Raw genomic sequence first — 16037 nt, 5'->3', positions numbered from 1 at the left:
TGGAGATGGCCTCAATAGCGCTGCCTGTGCGCACACACACTATAATGGGACAGAGTCCTCTATAATTCTCTTCAGGCATCCCCCCTGTTCGCTTTGAACATGACAGTTCTGCTTGCCGGAAGCCAGACTCACAGCACGAGGGAGCATGTCACTATTTGGGACTCTAAACAGTTGAACAGTCAGGTAGCTCACTGATTTTTCAATAGTATTATTGGAAGGAGAGTGAAAAGTGGACAAACGGGGTCAGAAAAAGGAGGTGATAAAATGAGGTGAGTGTGTGATAAGAACAGGCTTTGATGGAGAGAGCGTATACTGTAGGTGTATGGAGAGGAGGTGGGTGAGAAAAAGGGGTCAGGGGGAGAGAGTGGGAGGGATGGTAGAGAACCCCCTGCTCTACCTTATTGTCCTCCTCTGTCTCAGAGACCTACAGTTACTTTCTCAAGGATCTGGTTACCCCTAAAAACCTGTTTAAGTTGCTAAAAAACAAGATCCCGCCTCCTCCCTCTTCAAACAAGACTGAGAAGTGGCACATAACACACCTTTCTCTCTCTCCTAATATTTACTACCATTCAAAAGTTTGGGGTCACTTAAAAATTTCCTTGTTTCCTTTCAAAAACATATTTTGTCCATTAAAATATCAAATTGATCAGAAATACAGTGTAGACATTGTTAATGTTGTAAGTGACTATTGTAGCTGGAAACGGCAGATTTTTAATGGAATATCTACAAAGGCGTACAGCGGCCCATTATCAGCAACCATCACTCCTCTGTTCCAATGGCACGTTGTGTTAGTTAATCCAAGTTTATCATTTTAAAAGGCTAATTGAACATTAGAAAACCCTGTTGCAATTATGTTAGCACAGCTGAAAACTGTTGTTCTGATTAAAGAAGCAATAAAAGTTTAGACTAGTTGAGTATCTGGAGCATCAGCATTTGTGGGTTCGATTACAGGCTCAAAATGGTCAGAAACAAAGAACTTTCTTCTGAAACTCATCAGTCTATTCTTGTTCTGAGGCTATTCCATGCGAGACATTGAAAAGAAACTGAAGATCTCGTACAGCGCTGTGTACTACTCCCTTCACAGAACAGCGCAAACTGTCTCTAACCAGAATAGAAAGAGGAGTGGGAGGCCCCGGTGCACAACTGAACAAGAGGACAAGAGTACATTAGTGTGTCTAGTTTGAGAAACAGATGCCTCACAAGTCCTCAACTGGCAGCGTCATTAAATAGTACCCAAAAAACACCAGTCTCAACGTCAACAGTGAAGAGGCGATTCCGGGATGCTGGCCTTCTAGGCAGAGTTCCTCTGTCCAGTGTCTGTGTTCTTTTGCCCATCTTATCCTTCTCTTTTTATTGGCCAGTCTGAGATATGGCTTTTTCTTTGCAACTCTGCCTAGAAGGCCAGCATCCCGGAATCGCCTCTTCACTGTTGACGTTGAGACTGGTGACCCCAAACTTTTGAACGGTAGTATATATCTAACATTTCCTCAGAAGCACTCAACCTCCCCCTGCACCCACCTCTCTCCCCTTCAGCCCCTACTACAATCAGAATGACTACCTGATAACAATAGAGCTGATTGTATTGGGGAACAGTCTAATAGTAGGGGACATGTGCCCACTGAGTCCTAGTTCCAAATTAAATCTGGATTGATTCATTTCTGAAGCTTGGTGAACTAATTTTAGCTTAATGATGGGGAACCAATTTCTCAAGCCAGTGGCTCTGCATGCGAGTGGGTTTGGTGTTGTTGGGTAGAGAATCTAGTTGCCAGTCTGCAGCCTATTACAATCATACAGGGCATTCAGAAAGTATTCAGACCCCTTGACTTTTCCACAATTTGTTAAGTTACAGCCTTTTCTAAAATTAAATAGTTTCCCCCCCTCATCAATCTACACACAATACTCCATAATGACAAAGCAAAAACAGGTTTAGATTTTCATTGCAAATGTAAAAAAAACTGAAATATCACATTTACTTAAGTATTCAGGCCTTTTATTAAGTACTTTGTTGAATCACCTTTGGCAACGATTACAGCCTCGAGTCTTCTTGGGTCTGACTACAAGCTTGGTACACCTGTATTTGCACAGCTATTTTCTGGTCTCTCCAGAGATGTTCAATCGGTTTCCGGACTCTGGCTGGGCCACTCAAGGACATTGAGACTTGTCCCGAAGCCACTCCTGCGTTGTCTTGGTTGTGTGCTGAGGGTCATTGTCCTGTTGGAAAGTGAACCTTCACCCTAGTCAGAGGTCCTGAGTGCTCTAGAGCAGGTTTTCATCAAGGATCTCTCTGTATTTTGCACCGTTCATCTTTGCCTCGATCCTGACTAGTCTCCCAGTCCCTGCCACTGAAAAATATCCCCACAGCACGATGCTGCCATCACCTTACTTCACCGTAGGGATGGTGCCAGGTTCTCCAGACGTGACACTTGGCATTTAGGCCAAAGTGTTCTATATTGGTTTCATCAGACCAGAGAAACTTATTTCTCATGGTCAGAGTCCTTTAGGTGCCTTTTACTGAGGAGTGGCTTCCATCTGGCCACTACCATAAAGGCCTGATTGGAGTGCTGCAGAGATGTTTGTCCTTCCGGAAGGTTCTCCCATCTCCACAGAGGAACACTGGAGTTTTGTCAGAGTGACCATCAGGTTCTTGGTCACTTCTCTGACCAAGGCCCTTCTCCCCTGATTGCTCAGTTTGGCCGGGCGGCCAGCTCTCCTTGTTCCAAACTTCTTCCATTAAAGTATGATGGAGGCCACTGTGTTCTTGGGGACATTCAATGTCTCAGAATTGTTTTGGTACCCTTCCCCAGATCTGTACCTCGACACAATCCTGTCTCGGGGCTCTGCAGACAATTCCTTTGACCTCGTGGCTTGGTTTTTGCTCTGACATGCACTGTCAACTGTGGGACCTTACATAGACAGGTGTGTGCCTTTCCAAATCATGTCCAATCAATTGAATTTACCATAAGTGGACTCCAATCAAGTTGTAGAAACATCTCAAGGATGATCAATGGAAGCAGGATGCACCGGAGCTCAATCATGAGTCTCATAGCAAAGGATCTGAATACTTACGTAAATATGTTTTATTTATTATATTTTTTATAAAATGTGCAAATATTTCTAAAAACCTGTTTTCGCTTTGTCATTATGGGGTATTGGGTGTAGATTGATGACGATGTTTAAAAATTGTATTTAATCAATTTTAGAATAAGGCTGTAACATAACAACATTTGGGAAAACTGAAGGGTTCTGAAAACTTTCCAGACGCACTGTAAGCATACCCAATCCAGAATGCATACAGGTATACCTGGGATATCTACACATACAACTATCTACTCATAGAAGGTGCCTATGCGTTCTCAACTGGTACATTCTGCCACTTTCACCATGTGGCCTGTCCCTCCTTTTAAATCATAGGTACTATATTGAGAGTGAGATCCATGCTCATTGTGCAGCGACATCTTCCCCACTTATCCAGGTCTTTCTAGTGGATGCAGCATCTCAGAATGACAAAGTCATATTGTAACCAGATTATATTTTATTTGGAAATTAAGTGGTTTTCGAGTACATCACCACAACCCACTGCCTCTAACATGGAGACAGGGTAAAAAAAAGGGCAGGTTACCATCAATAACTCAGCAACCTTAGAAGTGACCAGTCTGCAGCCTTCTGAGTGGCTGCTGTTGGGTGGAGACTGTAAGCAATGGTAACTGACAACAGGTGGCATTGCCATTCTTATTGGACTACTAATCCCTCATTTTACTAGTAGGATTCCCATTTGTCTAGTCAATCATCATGTTGATGTTAGTAAGACCTGATTGGTCTGAACAGCCATTATGTGGCTGTAAGCAGGCCGGTGATTGGTCTATTCGGTCAGCATGTTGGCTCCCTCTCCCCCGGTGGCGTCTGTTAGGCTGAGGTCCTCCAGCATCTCCATCAGAGAGATCCGAGGAGCACCCTCGTCATCCGTGTCACTCTCCACTGGGATCTTAGACGCATCTGCAATACAAAACAATACAACTCTATCATGAGGCTACGGCTAAAAATGGATAAATCAAAAGCTATGGGTGACAATTGGGGAAAACTGCCAGGTTCTCGCAAGAGGAACAATAAAGAGAAGCGGAAAGCTGTGGTCCCACTCACCTCTGAAGATGTTGACGTTCTTTCTCAGGGCTTCGTCTTCCTCCAGGTCCTCTAGGAAGTCCTGGTATTGTCTGAAACAGAAAGAGAGGAGAACAATATATAAAATCACCGCCAATGTTGAAGACAGACACCTTTCACAACTTACAAAGTCATCACCTGGATAAAGAGGATATCCAACCTTCACTCTTTCAGTTCTCTCCTCCCTCACTCTCTCTCCTCATCCCTTCCTGCTTCTCCCCCTCCACATTCCTCCTCTCTCATCAGTTCCTCCTCTCATCCCTACCTCTCGTCTTCAGGCGCCATGCCCTCTCTGTCTTTGTCCATCTCCTTCAGCTTCCAGTTCCTGCGCTTCACCCTCTTGCTGCGGTTGTAGCTCTTCTTAATCAGCACCTGCAAGTCCACAACAAGCATGTTCAAATGGCTTCAATACATGCATTGATTTTGTTATTATGTATTCTGCCAAATGCAGTTGAGCTTTCATTTCAAAGTTAAGTGAATAGTATTTGGTCAGGCGGCCAATTTTTCCATTAGAGGATTGACATTTCAACTCAATGCAGCAAACATAAAATCGAACCAATCCTACAATGTCCACCAGGGGGCAATGTGAACTAATACAGACAGTACAGTACATGGTAAAAATGTGTTGTTTTGGGACCAGGGTTCTCCAACCTTTTGTAGCATGAGAGTTACTTTTAGAATAATTAATGTTGCAAGGTGCAATTTATTTTATAGCTTTCTAACAGGAACAATGTTCTCCTCTACTTCGTCCCAAGGTCCTTGGTGTACAAGAGATGTGTTTTCTGTCAATATACCTGGTAAAATAATGGTTGATAAACAGGATTTGGCATGACAGGCCCAATAAAATTATATTTTGTATTTTCCAGAATTCTGTTTTATTTTTCCTGGTTTGGATTTGTACAAAAACAATTATACTCTCAATATTACAAATATTCATAGAGAAACAATTAAAATTGATGTTCTCAGTCCATGGCAATGCTTAAATCACATCAGAAGACCATATGAGGTCTGGAAAAAGTGTAATTCCCCTTTAATTGCGCATCTAGCGAGACAGGAATGTGTCGGTCTAGCGATGTTTCTGCTGTTAGGCCTACTGCTGCAGCACATGTCATGGCAGAGATCACAAAACAATGGCCACAATAGAAACAAATAAACACATTTATAACTCTGTCAGGTAAGCCTACTTTGAGGTTAACATTTAATAGAGAAGGTTTTGGGGGAAAGTCTGTCTACTCAACTGTATTAAAATGTGCACAATGTTGGGTTGAACCTCAAAACACAAACCAATTGAAGAAAAAAAAGACATGATCATTAACTGGCTACATACGGAGTGATAGACAAGTGCGCGCACCAAACACAGACATGGGGCAACATTGCTGGAAATTAATTGGCAGATATTGTGTTATGTTTGGCTTTTTAAGCCAATAGTGGCTAACCGGGTTGGGAAAATGTAAATGTGGCTTTGATTGGATAGTAGCCAGGTGCTTTATGTTTGTGACAGTTTGTGATGGAAAAACACATGTACTTTGAGAATTGATTGGAGAGCTACTCATATGTTGGCTGGGAACTACTGGTAGCTCGCGATCTACCTGTTGGAGATCTTTGTTTTGGAGGATATAGGTGTGCACACAGTATTATGTACTGGTTCTTACCACGTCAGGAATATGACTAGGGTTCATCTTGTTCAGAAACTCGTCATTAACGTTGGAATTGGCAAAGTCAAAGCTAGAGGGGAAACAAAAGTGAAAAAACAAATTTTCTCTAACTTCACAAGTAAAATAGTTAGGTATTGTTTTGATTCTCTTATACAGCAAGAATTTCCATGAATAATTAAGAGTTAAAAGTAGCTGTATAGCAGCCCATGACAGTCACCGACCCCTGCACCATGTCTCCTATGTTGAGCAGGTGGCCCAGGTGGGTGCGACAGTGGTACTGCTGAGCAGTGTCCATCTCTGAGGTCTTCTGCACCCACACCTCAGCCAGAGTGTGCTGGAAATACAAATCAGAACACACACAAGATTTACCCTAGCACCACCATTACTTCTATTCCTTTCCACTAAACGGATGAGGGCGTTTAGTGTTTCAACACCCTTAGATGGGTGATGGGATCATTATCGTTCTCGTAGCGAGCCCATTCCCTGTTCCATTTCACACAAACACTTCCATGTATTGTGGAGGGTTTTTCTCTAATCGGATGTGCTGCTTCAGGGATAATGTAATGCTTCACTATTGATTTTTCTTCAGAGAAAAGAGAAATGTTCCCCATAATTCAATCTGCTCAACACCACTTTCATTAAAGCCACAAACACACCAAAGCCCCGCAGTCAAGCTGTATCAACCCAAACAATCTGTCTCGCCAACACACACACTAGAACATGTTTTTCCTCACATGGAGTGAGTGAGGTTGCACGCATGAACACACATACACACAGCATCTAAAGAAACAGACTAGCAGCATTTATTTCTCTTGAAATTGAGGTGTTCTTGCTAATGGGCCACACTTCTGCCCAATTCCAAATCACCGCCCATTTCCCTCAGAACTCCTACCTTATTGGACCTCATGCCTGCTCCCGCCCCCAGCTTCTGGTTCCTGATGATGTCAGTATCCATGACGATGAACTCCTCCAGTTGCCGTGGGCTAACGAGGCTGTTGAAGGGGTTGCGCCAGTATGTGCCCCCATCCACCTCAGCGACTGTTGGGTCAGACAGGAGAAATAGAATTAGATGGTTCTCTCTATGGACAGTCCAAAGTTTCAATTCTGACTGCTCAAAACACCACCAATCATTTCCTACACTCACGCACACAAGATGAAAGGATTCATTTGATCTTCACTCCCCCTGCAGTCTAGTGATTTGGCTAGCACGGATCACTGATCTGCCCAGAGGCTGGGGTTGAGAAAGGCGGCCCTGGCGCAAAAGTAGCCTTTCTTTGAACACTAATTAAAAACGTGTGCCCTGCCTTTCAAAATATCCGAAAGAAACAGAGGAATTTTTTTTACACACACAGCAAGTAATGACAACAAATGAGTGTGTGTGTGCCCCATGTGTGGAATGCCCTGATTAGACACAGAGGGAAGCTGTTGAGAGGGAGGTTGATGAGCATGTGGTGAACAGACACACTGTAAACGATACTGGGTTCAGTTAGGTACAAAAGACTGAAGTCAAGTGGAATATAATGACATTCCATCAGTCTATCAAAAACTGATGCTAAAAATATGGAGCACATGGTCAACTTTTGATGCTTTATATCAAGACAAGCACACACTCATCCAGTCACAAACCCAATCACCTTTAAACTTTGAACTTGTCAACACATCAACACTAATCAATCAATGAAGCAGAGCATATCTGTAAAAGCTATTTTTCAGTAGCCAGAATAGCATGTGGTGCATACTGTACTCACTCTGCAGGGTGTTGGGGTCGATCAGGTGGATGGTGCTGGTGACTCGGGCGCACACACACACCTGGCCCATGTTCCCCAGGCTCTGAGCCAGACGCGGCGACAGACACACCACGTTGTCCTGGGAAATGAGACAAAACAAACCAGGGGTCAAACTGAGGTCTGGTCAGAGAGAACATTGGAACCTCCCCCCTATGCCAACCTCCCCACCAGATTATTCCCCAGAAAACCCACATCAAGCTGTACTACAGAAGAGATTAACATTCAACTCTGGATTAGCAATCTCCTCTGAATAACAACAACAGAGGCTGTGCTGTCACTGCCAGTTTGGTTATACAAGGGGTCGGCTGGGTTCTCTTTGTTTTATCAGCGTGATTACAATTTGTCTCAGAAACAACGCAAAAGAAAATAAGATTCTGATTAGGAATGTATTTCATTGATCTCGAAAATGTTGAGTCATATCCGTTTATTAAATAAGCCAGTGCTGTAATACTTCATTCAGTCATTGGATAGAAATGAACAAAAACACATGCAGATGGAATTGGATATGAACAAAATTCCCTCTTCACATGTATGGTCAGAAGCCAAGCATCGATGCTTGTGTACTCAGTCTACGTTGGAAAATAGGAGTAGATTCATCTACCACATGAATCCAACAGAAGAGCATTGACGAGAAACATTCACTCAACAAAAAAGCTTGAGTAAAGAATCCTGACCTAGACACACCAAGATCGAGTCGAATTTAGTTTTTCATTTGACAGTTCAAAAGCATCTTTTAAAACAACACAGTTCTATCCAAGGGAAGCTGTGTCTGTTATAATACACTGCTCAAAAAAATAAAGGGAACACTTAAACAACACAATGTAACTCCAAGTCAATCACACTTCTGTGAAATCAAACTGTCCACTTAGGAAGCAACACTGATTGACAATAAATTTCACATGCTGTTGTGCAAATGGAATAGACAACAGGTGGAAATTATAGGCAATTAGCAAGACACCCCCAATAAAGGAGTGGTTCTGCAGGTGGTGACCACAGACCACTTCTCAGTTCCTATGCTTCCTGGCTGATGTTTTGGTCACTTTTGAATGCTGGCGGTGCTTTCACTCTAGTGGTAGCATGAGACGGAGTCTACAACCCACACAAGTGGCTCAGGTAGTGCAGCTCATCCAGAATGGCACATCAATGCGAGCTGTGGCAAGAAGGTTTGCTGTGTCTGTCAGCGTAGTGTCCAGAGCATGGAGGCGCTACCAGGAGACAGGCCAGTACATCAGGAGACGTGGAGGAGGCCGTAGGAGGGCAACAACCCAGCAGCAGGACCGCTACCTCCGCCTTTGTGCAAGGAGGAGCACTGCCAGAGCCCTGCAAAATGACCTCCAGTAGGCCACAAATGTGCATGTGTCTGCTCAAACGGTCAGAAACAGACTCCATGAGGGTGGTATGAGGGCCCGACGTCCACAGGTGGGGGTTGTGCTTACAGCCCAACACCGTGCAGGACGTTTGGCATTTGCCAGAGAACACCAAGATTGGCAAATTCGCCACTGGCGCCCCGTGCTCTTCACAGATGAAAGCAGGTTCACACTGAGCACATGTGACAGAGTCCGGAGACGCCGTGGAGAACGTTCTGTTGCCTGCAACATCCTCCAGCATGACCGGTTTGGCGGTGGGTCAGTCATGGTGTGGGGTGGCATTTCTTTGTGGGGCCACACAGCCCTCCATGTGCTCGCCAGAGGTAGCCTGACTGCCATTAGGTACCGAGATGAGATCCTCAGACCCCTTGTGAGACACATGCACATTTGTGGCCTGCTGGAGGTCATTTTGCAGGGTGAAGGGCCTTGGTCAGGGAGGTGACCAAGAACCCGATGGTCACTCTGACAGAGCTCCAGAGTTCCTAGGTGGAGATGGGAGAACCTTCCAGAAGGACAACAATATCTGCAGCACTCCACCAATCAGCCCTTTATGGTAGAGTGCAAAAAGGCACCTAAATTACTCTTTGGCCTGAATGCTAAGCGTCACGTCTAGAGGAAACCAAGCACCATCTCTACAGTGAAGCATGGTGGTGGCAGCATCATGCTTTGGGGATGTTTTTCAGCGGCAGGGACTGGGAGACTAGTCAGGATCGAGGGAAAGATGAACGGAGCAAAGTACAGAAAGATTCTTGATAAAAACCTGCTCCAGAGCTCTCAGGACCTCAGACTAGGGTAAAGGTTCACTTTCCAACAGGACAACGACCCTAAGCACCCAGCCAAGTTACGCAGGAGTGGCTTCGGGATCAAGTTTCTGAATGTCCTTGAGTGGCACAGTCAGAGCCGGGAGCTGATCGAACATCTCTGGAGAGAACTGAAAATAGCTGTGTAGCGACACTCCCCATCCATCTGACAGAGCTTGAGAGGATCTGCAGAGAATAATGGGAGAAACTCCCCAAATACAGGTGTGCCAAGCTTGGAGCGTCATACCCAAGAAGACTCGAGGCTGTAAATCACTGCCAAAAGGTCCTTCAACAAAGTACTGAGTAAAGGGTTTGAATACTTATGTAAATGTGATATTTAATTCATATAAATAATATATATATATATGACACTAATACATTTTCGAATAAGGCTGTAACGTAACAAAACGTAGAAAAAGTCAAGGGGTCTGAATATTTTCCGAATGCACAGTATGTAGAGCATTTGACCTTCAGTATTTTTGAGGAAGATGCTACATACCTTGCAAACAGGAACGATCTCAATGGAGTAGGTGCTCTTGTAGTTGAATGTGTTTGAGTGGATGTCATGGGAGATGAGGCGCTGGGAGGTCTTCGACCTAAACAAGACAGTGACACAAAAAAAACAAAGACAACAATATCTTGTCAGAGAAAAAATAAACAACATTCTCAATCCTCTCCATGCTAAGCTAGAAATATATGTCTATAGACATTGAATAATTGTAGCACTAGCCACACAGACCACACTTACTGTGGTTAGTGCGGTCCAAGTCATCACTGTTCAATTCAATGTCAACATATTGTCCCAACAACAAATTAACATTTAATGGGCATTATGCAATAACCATTAAGGAGCCATCAAGAGTAGGAGGACGTCACCAAGACACTGACCTCAGGTCAGAGAGTTGTCACTACAGGGCAACCTCTACCCGTAGTGGAGGGTCTCTGGTGAACTGTTCCTACCTGCAGGGGACTGTGCACTGGAGAAAATCCACCATCTTCTGAGCATGCTGCTTGGTGGCATAGTAGAAATCAATACCCTCTGAGAGAGGAGAAAGATTAAAAACAAGTCAGCCCTCAGTCAATAAATCAATACCAGACACACACACCACACGCGACCTGGGTCATCACCATTCCAACACACTTAATACGACAGCCTCAGTAACACAGACCAGATGGGCACCGGGGGGGATATGGCCGCCACATGTTGAAGCTTCAAGGCTTTTAACTCCGGCTAGAGAGGGGGGTAATTTATACTGAACTGTCAAAGGACAGCTTCTCCCTTACAATCTGGTCCAACCACACTGGGCGCTGCTTCTGAAATATCTCTCACTACACAGTGTGTGTGTGTGTGTGACTGAAAATAGGACCCGAGTCAAACAGCATTGTTGGCATGGTAAACAGAATGCTCAGTACTATGATCCTACCACACTGATTATAAACACATGGCCAAGCCCTTCTAAAGCCCGGGACAGGAAAGCTTTATTAAGAAAATCGCCAATGTCAATGGTAAGCTTGCATGGTCTGGTGTCTCTTCCTGGATGAAACCCCCACTTTAGAGCAGTATATTCTATCCCACACCCACCATTGATCTCCTTGATGTTGAGTGCGTTCTGATGGAGTTTGTGTTTGAGAATCAGCTGCTCCAGGTAGTAGAAGGTCTTCTTGTGAGAAGTCTAAAAAGGACCAGCCCAATATTAGGTTAAAAACACAACATGTTAAAAAAACAATTGTTGTGGTGAGCAACATGAATAATATAAGTCTAATCATCAGTGGTACCTTCTGTCTGACTTGCACCACAGAGTTCCAGAAGTCCTTGGCCTCGACACGGTGGCAGTCGTCACACATCTGGCCCTGGATGACAAACTCCACCACAAACACCTGCTGCAGGATGGCTCCGTTCATCACCTGGACAGGAAGAATCACACTACCATCAACCACTATTCTCTTATATGACTGACTCAGAACATAGTTTACGACTGTAATGTGACACACCAAGTAAATAAAACACTCTTTAAAGTCCAGAACTGGGCTAGAAAGCTGTAACCCAAAGGGAATTGGCTGTGACCCACCAGTGGATCATTACCCACCCGCCATTTGGGAAACACTGATGTGTAAGACTTTATTCATCAGGGTTTGGTGCTGCTATTTCTGGTGACTAAAGGACATCTAGATACAAGATCACAGGTCACACAAAACCCCCTACACACCATACAAAGCCCTGGGCCCTGAGGAACTGAGACTCCTCTGAAAGGTCATGAAGTTATGACAGCCACTGGCTAAACTTCACCCAATCACTGTGCTCTGAAACTAGTCAGCCCTTTATCCCTTTAGTGTCACCTGGATTAAATAATGACAACATGGTGGGACACATAGCGGTGGGACACGTCCTCCAGATCAGGTTCCTAATCCACACTAATCCCTTATATTAAATATGTCACACTCGCATGCCTCTCATTTCTCCACTCGTCTCCTCTCTCTCACCTCTTTCTGTATGGTCACCTTCAACTTGATCCGCTTGGAGTGGGGTTCCGTCCACAGGAATCCAGCATCGATCAGACGCACCTGGATTGAGAGGTCACATGAGTTTCCGAGGGGAATGGCTACAGCCCTGTTAAAAAAATTTAACAAGTGTATCTTTGAATATAAATAGAGCAGAATAGGGAAGGGATACTCACTTTAGTCATGTTGCCCTTCAGTTTTTTAAGGCAGAGGGCGAGCAGTTCCCTGGACTCTAGAGCACACTGCACCCAGGAGGCTGGAGGCTGCAAGTACCTGCATGGAAGAGAAAGAGGAGCAATCAATCCATCTGAACTAATGTAGGAGCTGTGGTAAGATCCCAGTTAACTGACTAATGATCCTTTGGTCAAGTAAGAGCAATAGACAGGTATTTAAACATCTTAGCTGTGGCACTAAGTTTCACAGGCTTGTGATGGTGGTCTGGGCAGTACCGTTCACACTGCTTGCAGAAGTGCAGGTTGACTTGCTTGGGGATTCCCTCAGATATATCAACTGTGGTCCTGAGGCAAGACACACACATGTTGGCTGGGTTTGGAGGGATGGGGATGCCACAGGTGCAGCACAGGCTGGGTAGAGGAGATAAATAATTTCTTAATTAGTACTGTGTACCAACTGATACCTTTGAAAAAGCTATGAATCTACACCTTCACACTAATGGTAAAGGACAGATTATTTGTAGCATGTAGGAGGCTGATCATAAATTCTACTTACATGTTCCCCTGACTGCTTGTAGCAGGAGCTTGCATGTACTCCATTATAAATGGCTTGGATGTAGCAGTGAGAACTAGACAAGACAAATCAGATTGATGTTATGAACCAGACAAGCGTTTACTTTTTAGATTATATACAAAAACGTCATGATATTATCGACAGGGCTAATGTGTATTGATTATAGTCAATACATGGTAGCCAGCTATCTATTGTACTAACTTTCCTGTTAACGTTAATATATATATATATTTTTTTTTTATATATATTTTTTTTTACACATGACACAGAATTAGATACTATTCCATGACATCTCTGTCAGTTAACCATTATCACAATGTCACATCTCATCTGACAGACCATGTTCTGCTGGCAGTTCTCGTTAGCTAGGTAACGTTATACAATTGGATTTACTTTACTAACCGGCAACCAGTAACTGTTAGATAGAATATGTTAAATGGCTGGTACTTGCTAGCCGACTAATTTGCGATGATCGTGACAGATGTCATTACATAGAAGGGCCCGTGTTAAAATGTTTCGGGGCCCTTAATGCCATTTCAATAAAACAACTAATACACAACACATACTTACAGAATGTTAATTCATCTACACGTTGCGAACCTCCACGTTTCTCCAACACAAACTGGAAAGGAGGAGCAGGATGATGACGACACACCACTTCCTGGTGGCAAAAGGACCCAGTCCGTTCCTCTCTTTTGCCTGAGTGCAGTTGCTTCATAAACAATTCAAATCCCATACACACAGAAGAAACTGCATTATATATGGAAGTTATGAGATTACTGATTTTTTTTTATAATCCAATGAATCCTTTTGTTGCATACATTGGATTGGACAAGAAGGCAATTGTTTAAATCTAAGATAAATGAATTTATCCAAAGAAGATACATTTGATCGTTATCTATATACTATACCTTCCTCCTTTATCTTTCTTCGTCGCCATTTTCATCATCAACAACAAGAACACAACAAAGCAAAGTAGAATTTTACAATGTACTTTAGAGTTCCTAAACCTTTGCCTTATCTGTTTGATAACCGTTCTGGGGTCATGTCTAGATTGGATACCGTTTTTTACGTCAAATGTGTTTTCGTTTTTTTGCATTTTAGCTCACCCTAATCCTTTTCCTAACCTTAACCTAATTCTCCTAACCTGCTACGAAAAGTCAATTTTGACAAAAGCTGTATCCCTTCTAGTCAAAACATTGGTCTGGTTCTCTGGGCTTGCTGTAATGTATAGAAAGTGGGATCCTATTAAAACAATCATCTGTGGGGAGGACCATGCATCGGTCCAGAAGTTACGTACGTTAAAAATAAGCGATTTTCCCAAACGCAACATTTTATATTCAGCAGTATAAAGTTGCAAGTGACATTTAGTTTGTCCCTCCAGAAATATGATGCATGTTATCCTAAAAAAGCTTGAATGGTGCACACCTCACGTGCTCCCAGTGGTGGGGTCCTGCAAACCGAACGCTACAGTTCGAGGGCACTATTTACAGTTCAATCTCGCTGTCAAAGGTTGAGGGAGCATGCAGTTTGTTTTCAGGTTAGCTTTAAACGAGGTACTTCAACGCGAGGTCTCCAACTGTCTGAGGTTATATATAGCTACAATTCTCCTCCTTGCACGGTTGTGCGAGTCACCGCATCATATGGACAACCGCTGGTTCACGAGGTTTTATGCTAGAGTGAACAAGCCAAGCCAGAATCTTTCACCCCGCAGTGTCTACGGATTCTCCAAGACGTCAAGCAGCATTTCTACATGTGAGCTATCAGCGTTTCGTTGAATTAATTCAGCCTTTTACGCTGTGCTGTAGGCTACGTTTGCTTAATTTGGTTTCGCTGATTTATTTATTCTCGCATCGATAATAATGGACTGAAAGTTGCGGATAAACAATAACAACCTGCCGTGATTTCTTGTTTGTATAAATGATAGAGGATACGATGACACTGTTGTCTCTTTTGGGTCGGATCATGCGTTATTTTCTGCTCAGACCAGAGACCTTGTTCCTCCTATGCATAAGCCTGGCTCTGTGGAGTTACTTCTTCCACACTGACGAGGTGAAGACCATCGTCAAGTCCAGCCGGGATGCTGTCAAAATGGTCAAGGGGAAAGTGGCGGAGATTATGCAGAATGAAAAATTCGGGGGTCTAGATGTTCTGGACGCAGAGTTCTCCAAAACCTGGGAGTTCAAGAGTAACAATGTGGCGGTGTACTCCATCCAAGGCCGGAGAGATCACATGGAAGACCGCTTCGAGGTCCTCACTGACATCGTGAACAGGAGTCACCCGTCTATATTTGGGATTTTCGATGGCCATGGGGGAGAGGTAAGATAAATGGTCTGTTATCATTCATTTGTTGAGCGACCATACTTTTTTGGGTTGGTCAACACGTGCACATGCACTTGCTATGCATCAAATCATATTAATCCCTCTCCACAGGGACATGTGGAAGGCACTTTAGCATTTTACTTTGTGAAGTTGTGCCAAAAATAAGAGAGTCATTCATGGTCTTACAAGTTTAAAAGACTTATAGACATAACACGATTGTGTGGTATGCTGCAGATAAAGTCTCTAAACCGATTATAGCAGGCTTGGGGGATAATAGGATTAAACTCATTCATATGTGTAGGTTGATTGAAGATGGATGTGACAAGCTAGCTGATCATTTCCAACCCCAGTGAGAGATGCTTTCTGATATTGGTCAAATTCTGGTCTGAAAGTCACCCGATGCCCATGCACCTGTCACCCTCTCCATGTTCTGGTCATTCACTAGTCACAGACAAAGCCCTGGCAGCTGTAGCTCTTTAACTCCATGACAAGCATTCAGTGGCACAGATCGAACAGCTTGTCTGACAGAAATACACGTCCTACTCTGATCAACCAGATGTCCCTGTAGAGGGGCAAAGCGTCCATCCATCAGGCACTGTGTGTGTGAGAGAGGTGGGGCGGGTAGGCAGTCAGTCAATGTAATTATACTCCCTGCACGAGAGAGAAAGTGGGATCCTGGTCTTGTTCCACCTCAACCTGACCAGA

General features: G+C 43.8%; 2 protein-coding genes across 3 annotated transcripts in view; one reads left to right on the top strand and one right to left on the bottom strand.

The window, feature by feature from the left end:
- Window positions 1-3514: 3514 nt before the first annotated feature.
- On the bottom strand, window positions 3515-13805 carry LOC139547925 (60S ribosomal export protein NMD3). Of its 2 annotated transcripts, none has more exons than XM_071357121.1 (16): window positions 13581-13805; window positions 12993-13065; window positions 12713-12847; window positions 12440-12536; window positions 12246-12326; window positions 11541-11669; window positions 11347-11437; window positions 10725-10803; window positions 10264-10360; window positions 7559-7676; window positions 6703-6848; window positions 6032-6144; window positions 5808-5880; window positions 4421-4527; window positions 4138-4208; window positions 3515-3993 (listed from the first exon to the last, which is right to left on the bottom strand). In XM_071357121.1, the coding sequence occupies exons 1-16, from the start codon at window positions 13744-13746 to the stop codon at window positions 3860-3862; spliced, it is 1710 nt and encodes a 569-aa protein (XP_071213222.1). In that variant the 5' UTR covers window positions 13747-13805; the 3' UTR covers window positions 3515-3859. The 2 variants fall into 2 exon arrangements, with proteins under 2 accessions (XP_071213222.1, XP_071213223.1); XM_071357122.1 differs by having other exon boundaries at window positions 13577-13688.
- A 723-nt stretch (window positions 13806-14528) lies between these two features.
- LOC139547926 (protein phosphatase 1L-like) overlaps window positions 14529-16037 on the top strand; it is a 38364-nt gene continuing 36855 nt past the window's right edge. Inside the window, exon 1 of the mRNA XM_071357123.1 lies at window positions 14529-15329. Coding sequence (XP_071213224.1) covers window positions 14931-15329 — 399 coding nt within the window. The 5' untranslated portion in view covers window positions 14529-14930. The remainder of the gene's footprint in view (window positions 15330-16037) is intronic.

The sequence above is a fragment of the Salvelinus alpinus genome, chromosome 21, assembly GCF_045679555.1.
Source record: "Salvelinus alpinus chromosome 21, SLU_Salpinus.1, whole genome shotgun sequence".
In the NCBI taxonomy this organism is placed as follows: domain Eukaryota; kingdom Metazoa; phylum Chordata; class Actinopteri; order Salmoniformes; family Salmonidae; genus Salvelinus; species Salvelinus alpinus.
The sequence above is the reverse complement of the archived record's forward strand: the minus strand, read 5'-3'. Positions and strand labels throughout refer to the sequence as shown.

Coding starts and splice junctions, on each gene's coding strand:
- LOC139547925 (XM_071357121.1), bottom strand. CDS start 13,746: ATGGGATTTGAATTGTTTATGAAGCAACTGCACTCAGGCAAAAGAGAG. Junction 6,849..7,558: donor CGACCCCAACACCCTGCAGA/GTGAGTACAGTA, acceptor CTGACCCAACAG/TCGCTGAGGTGGATGGGGGC. Junction 4,209..4,420: donor ATGGCGCCTGAAGACGAGAG/GTAGGGATGAGA, acceptor TTTCTGTTTCAG/ACAATACCAGGACTTCCTAG.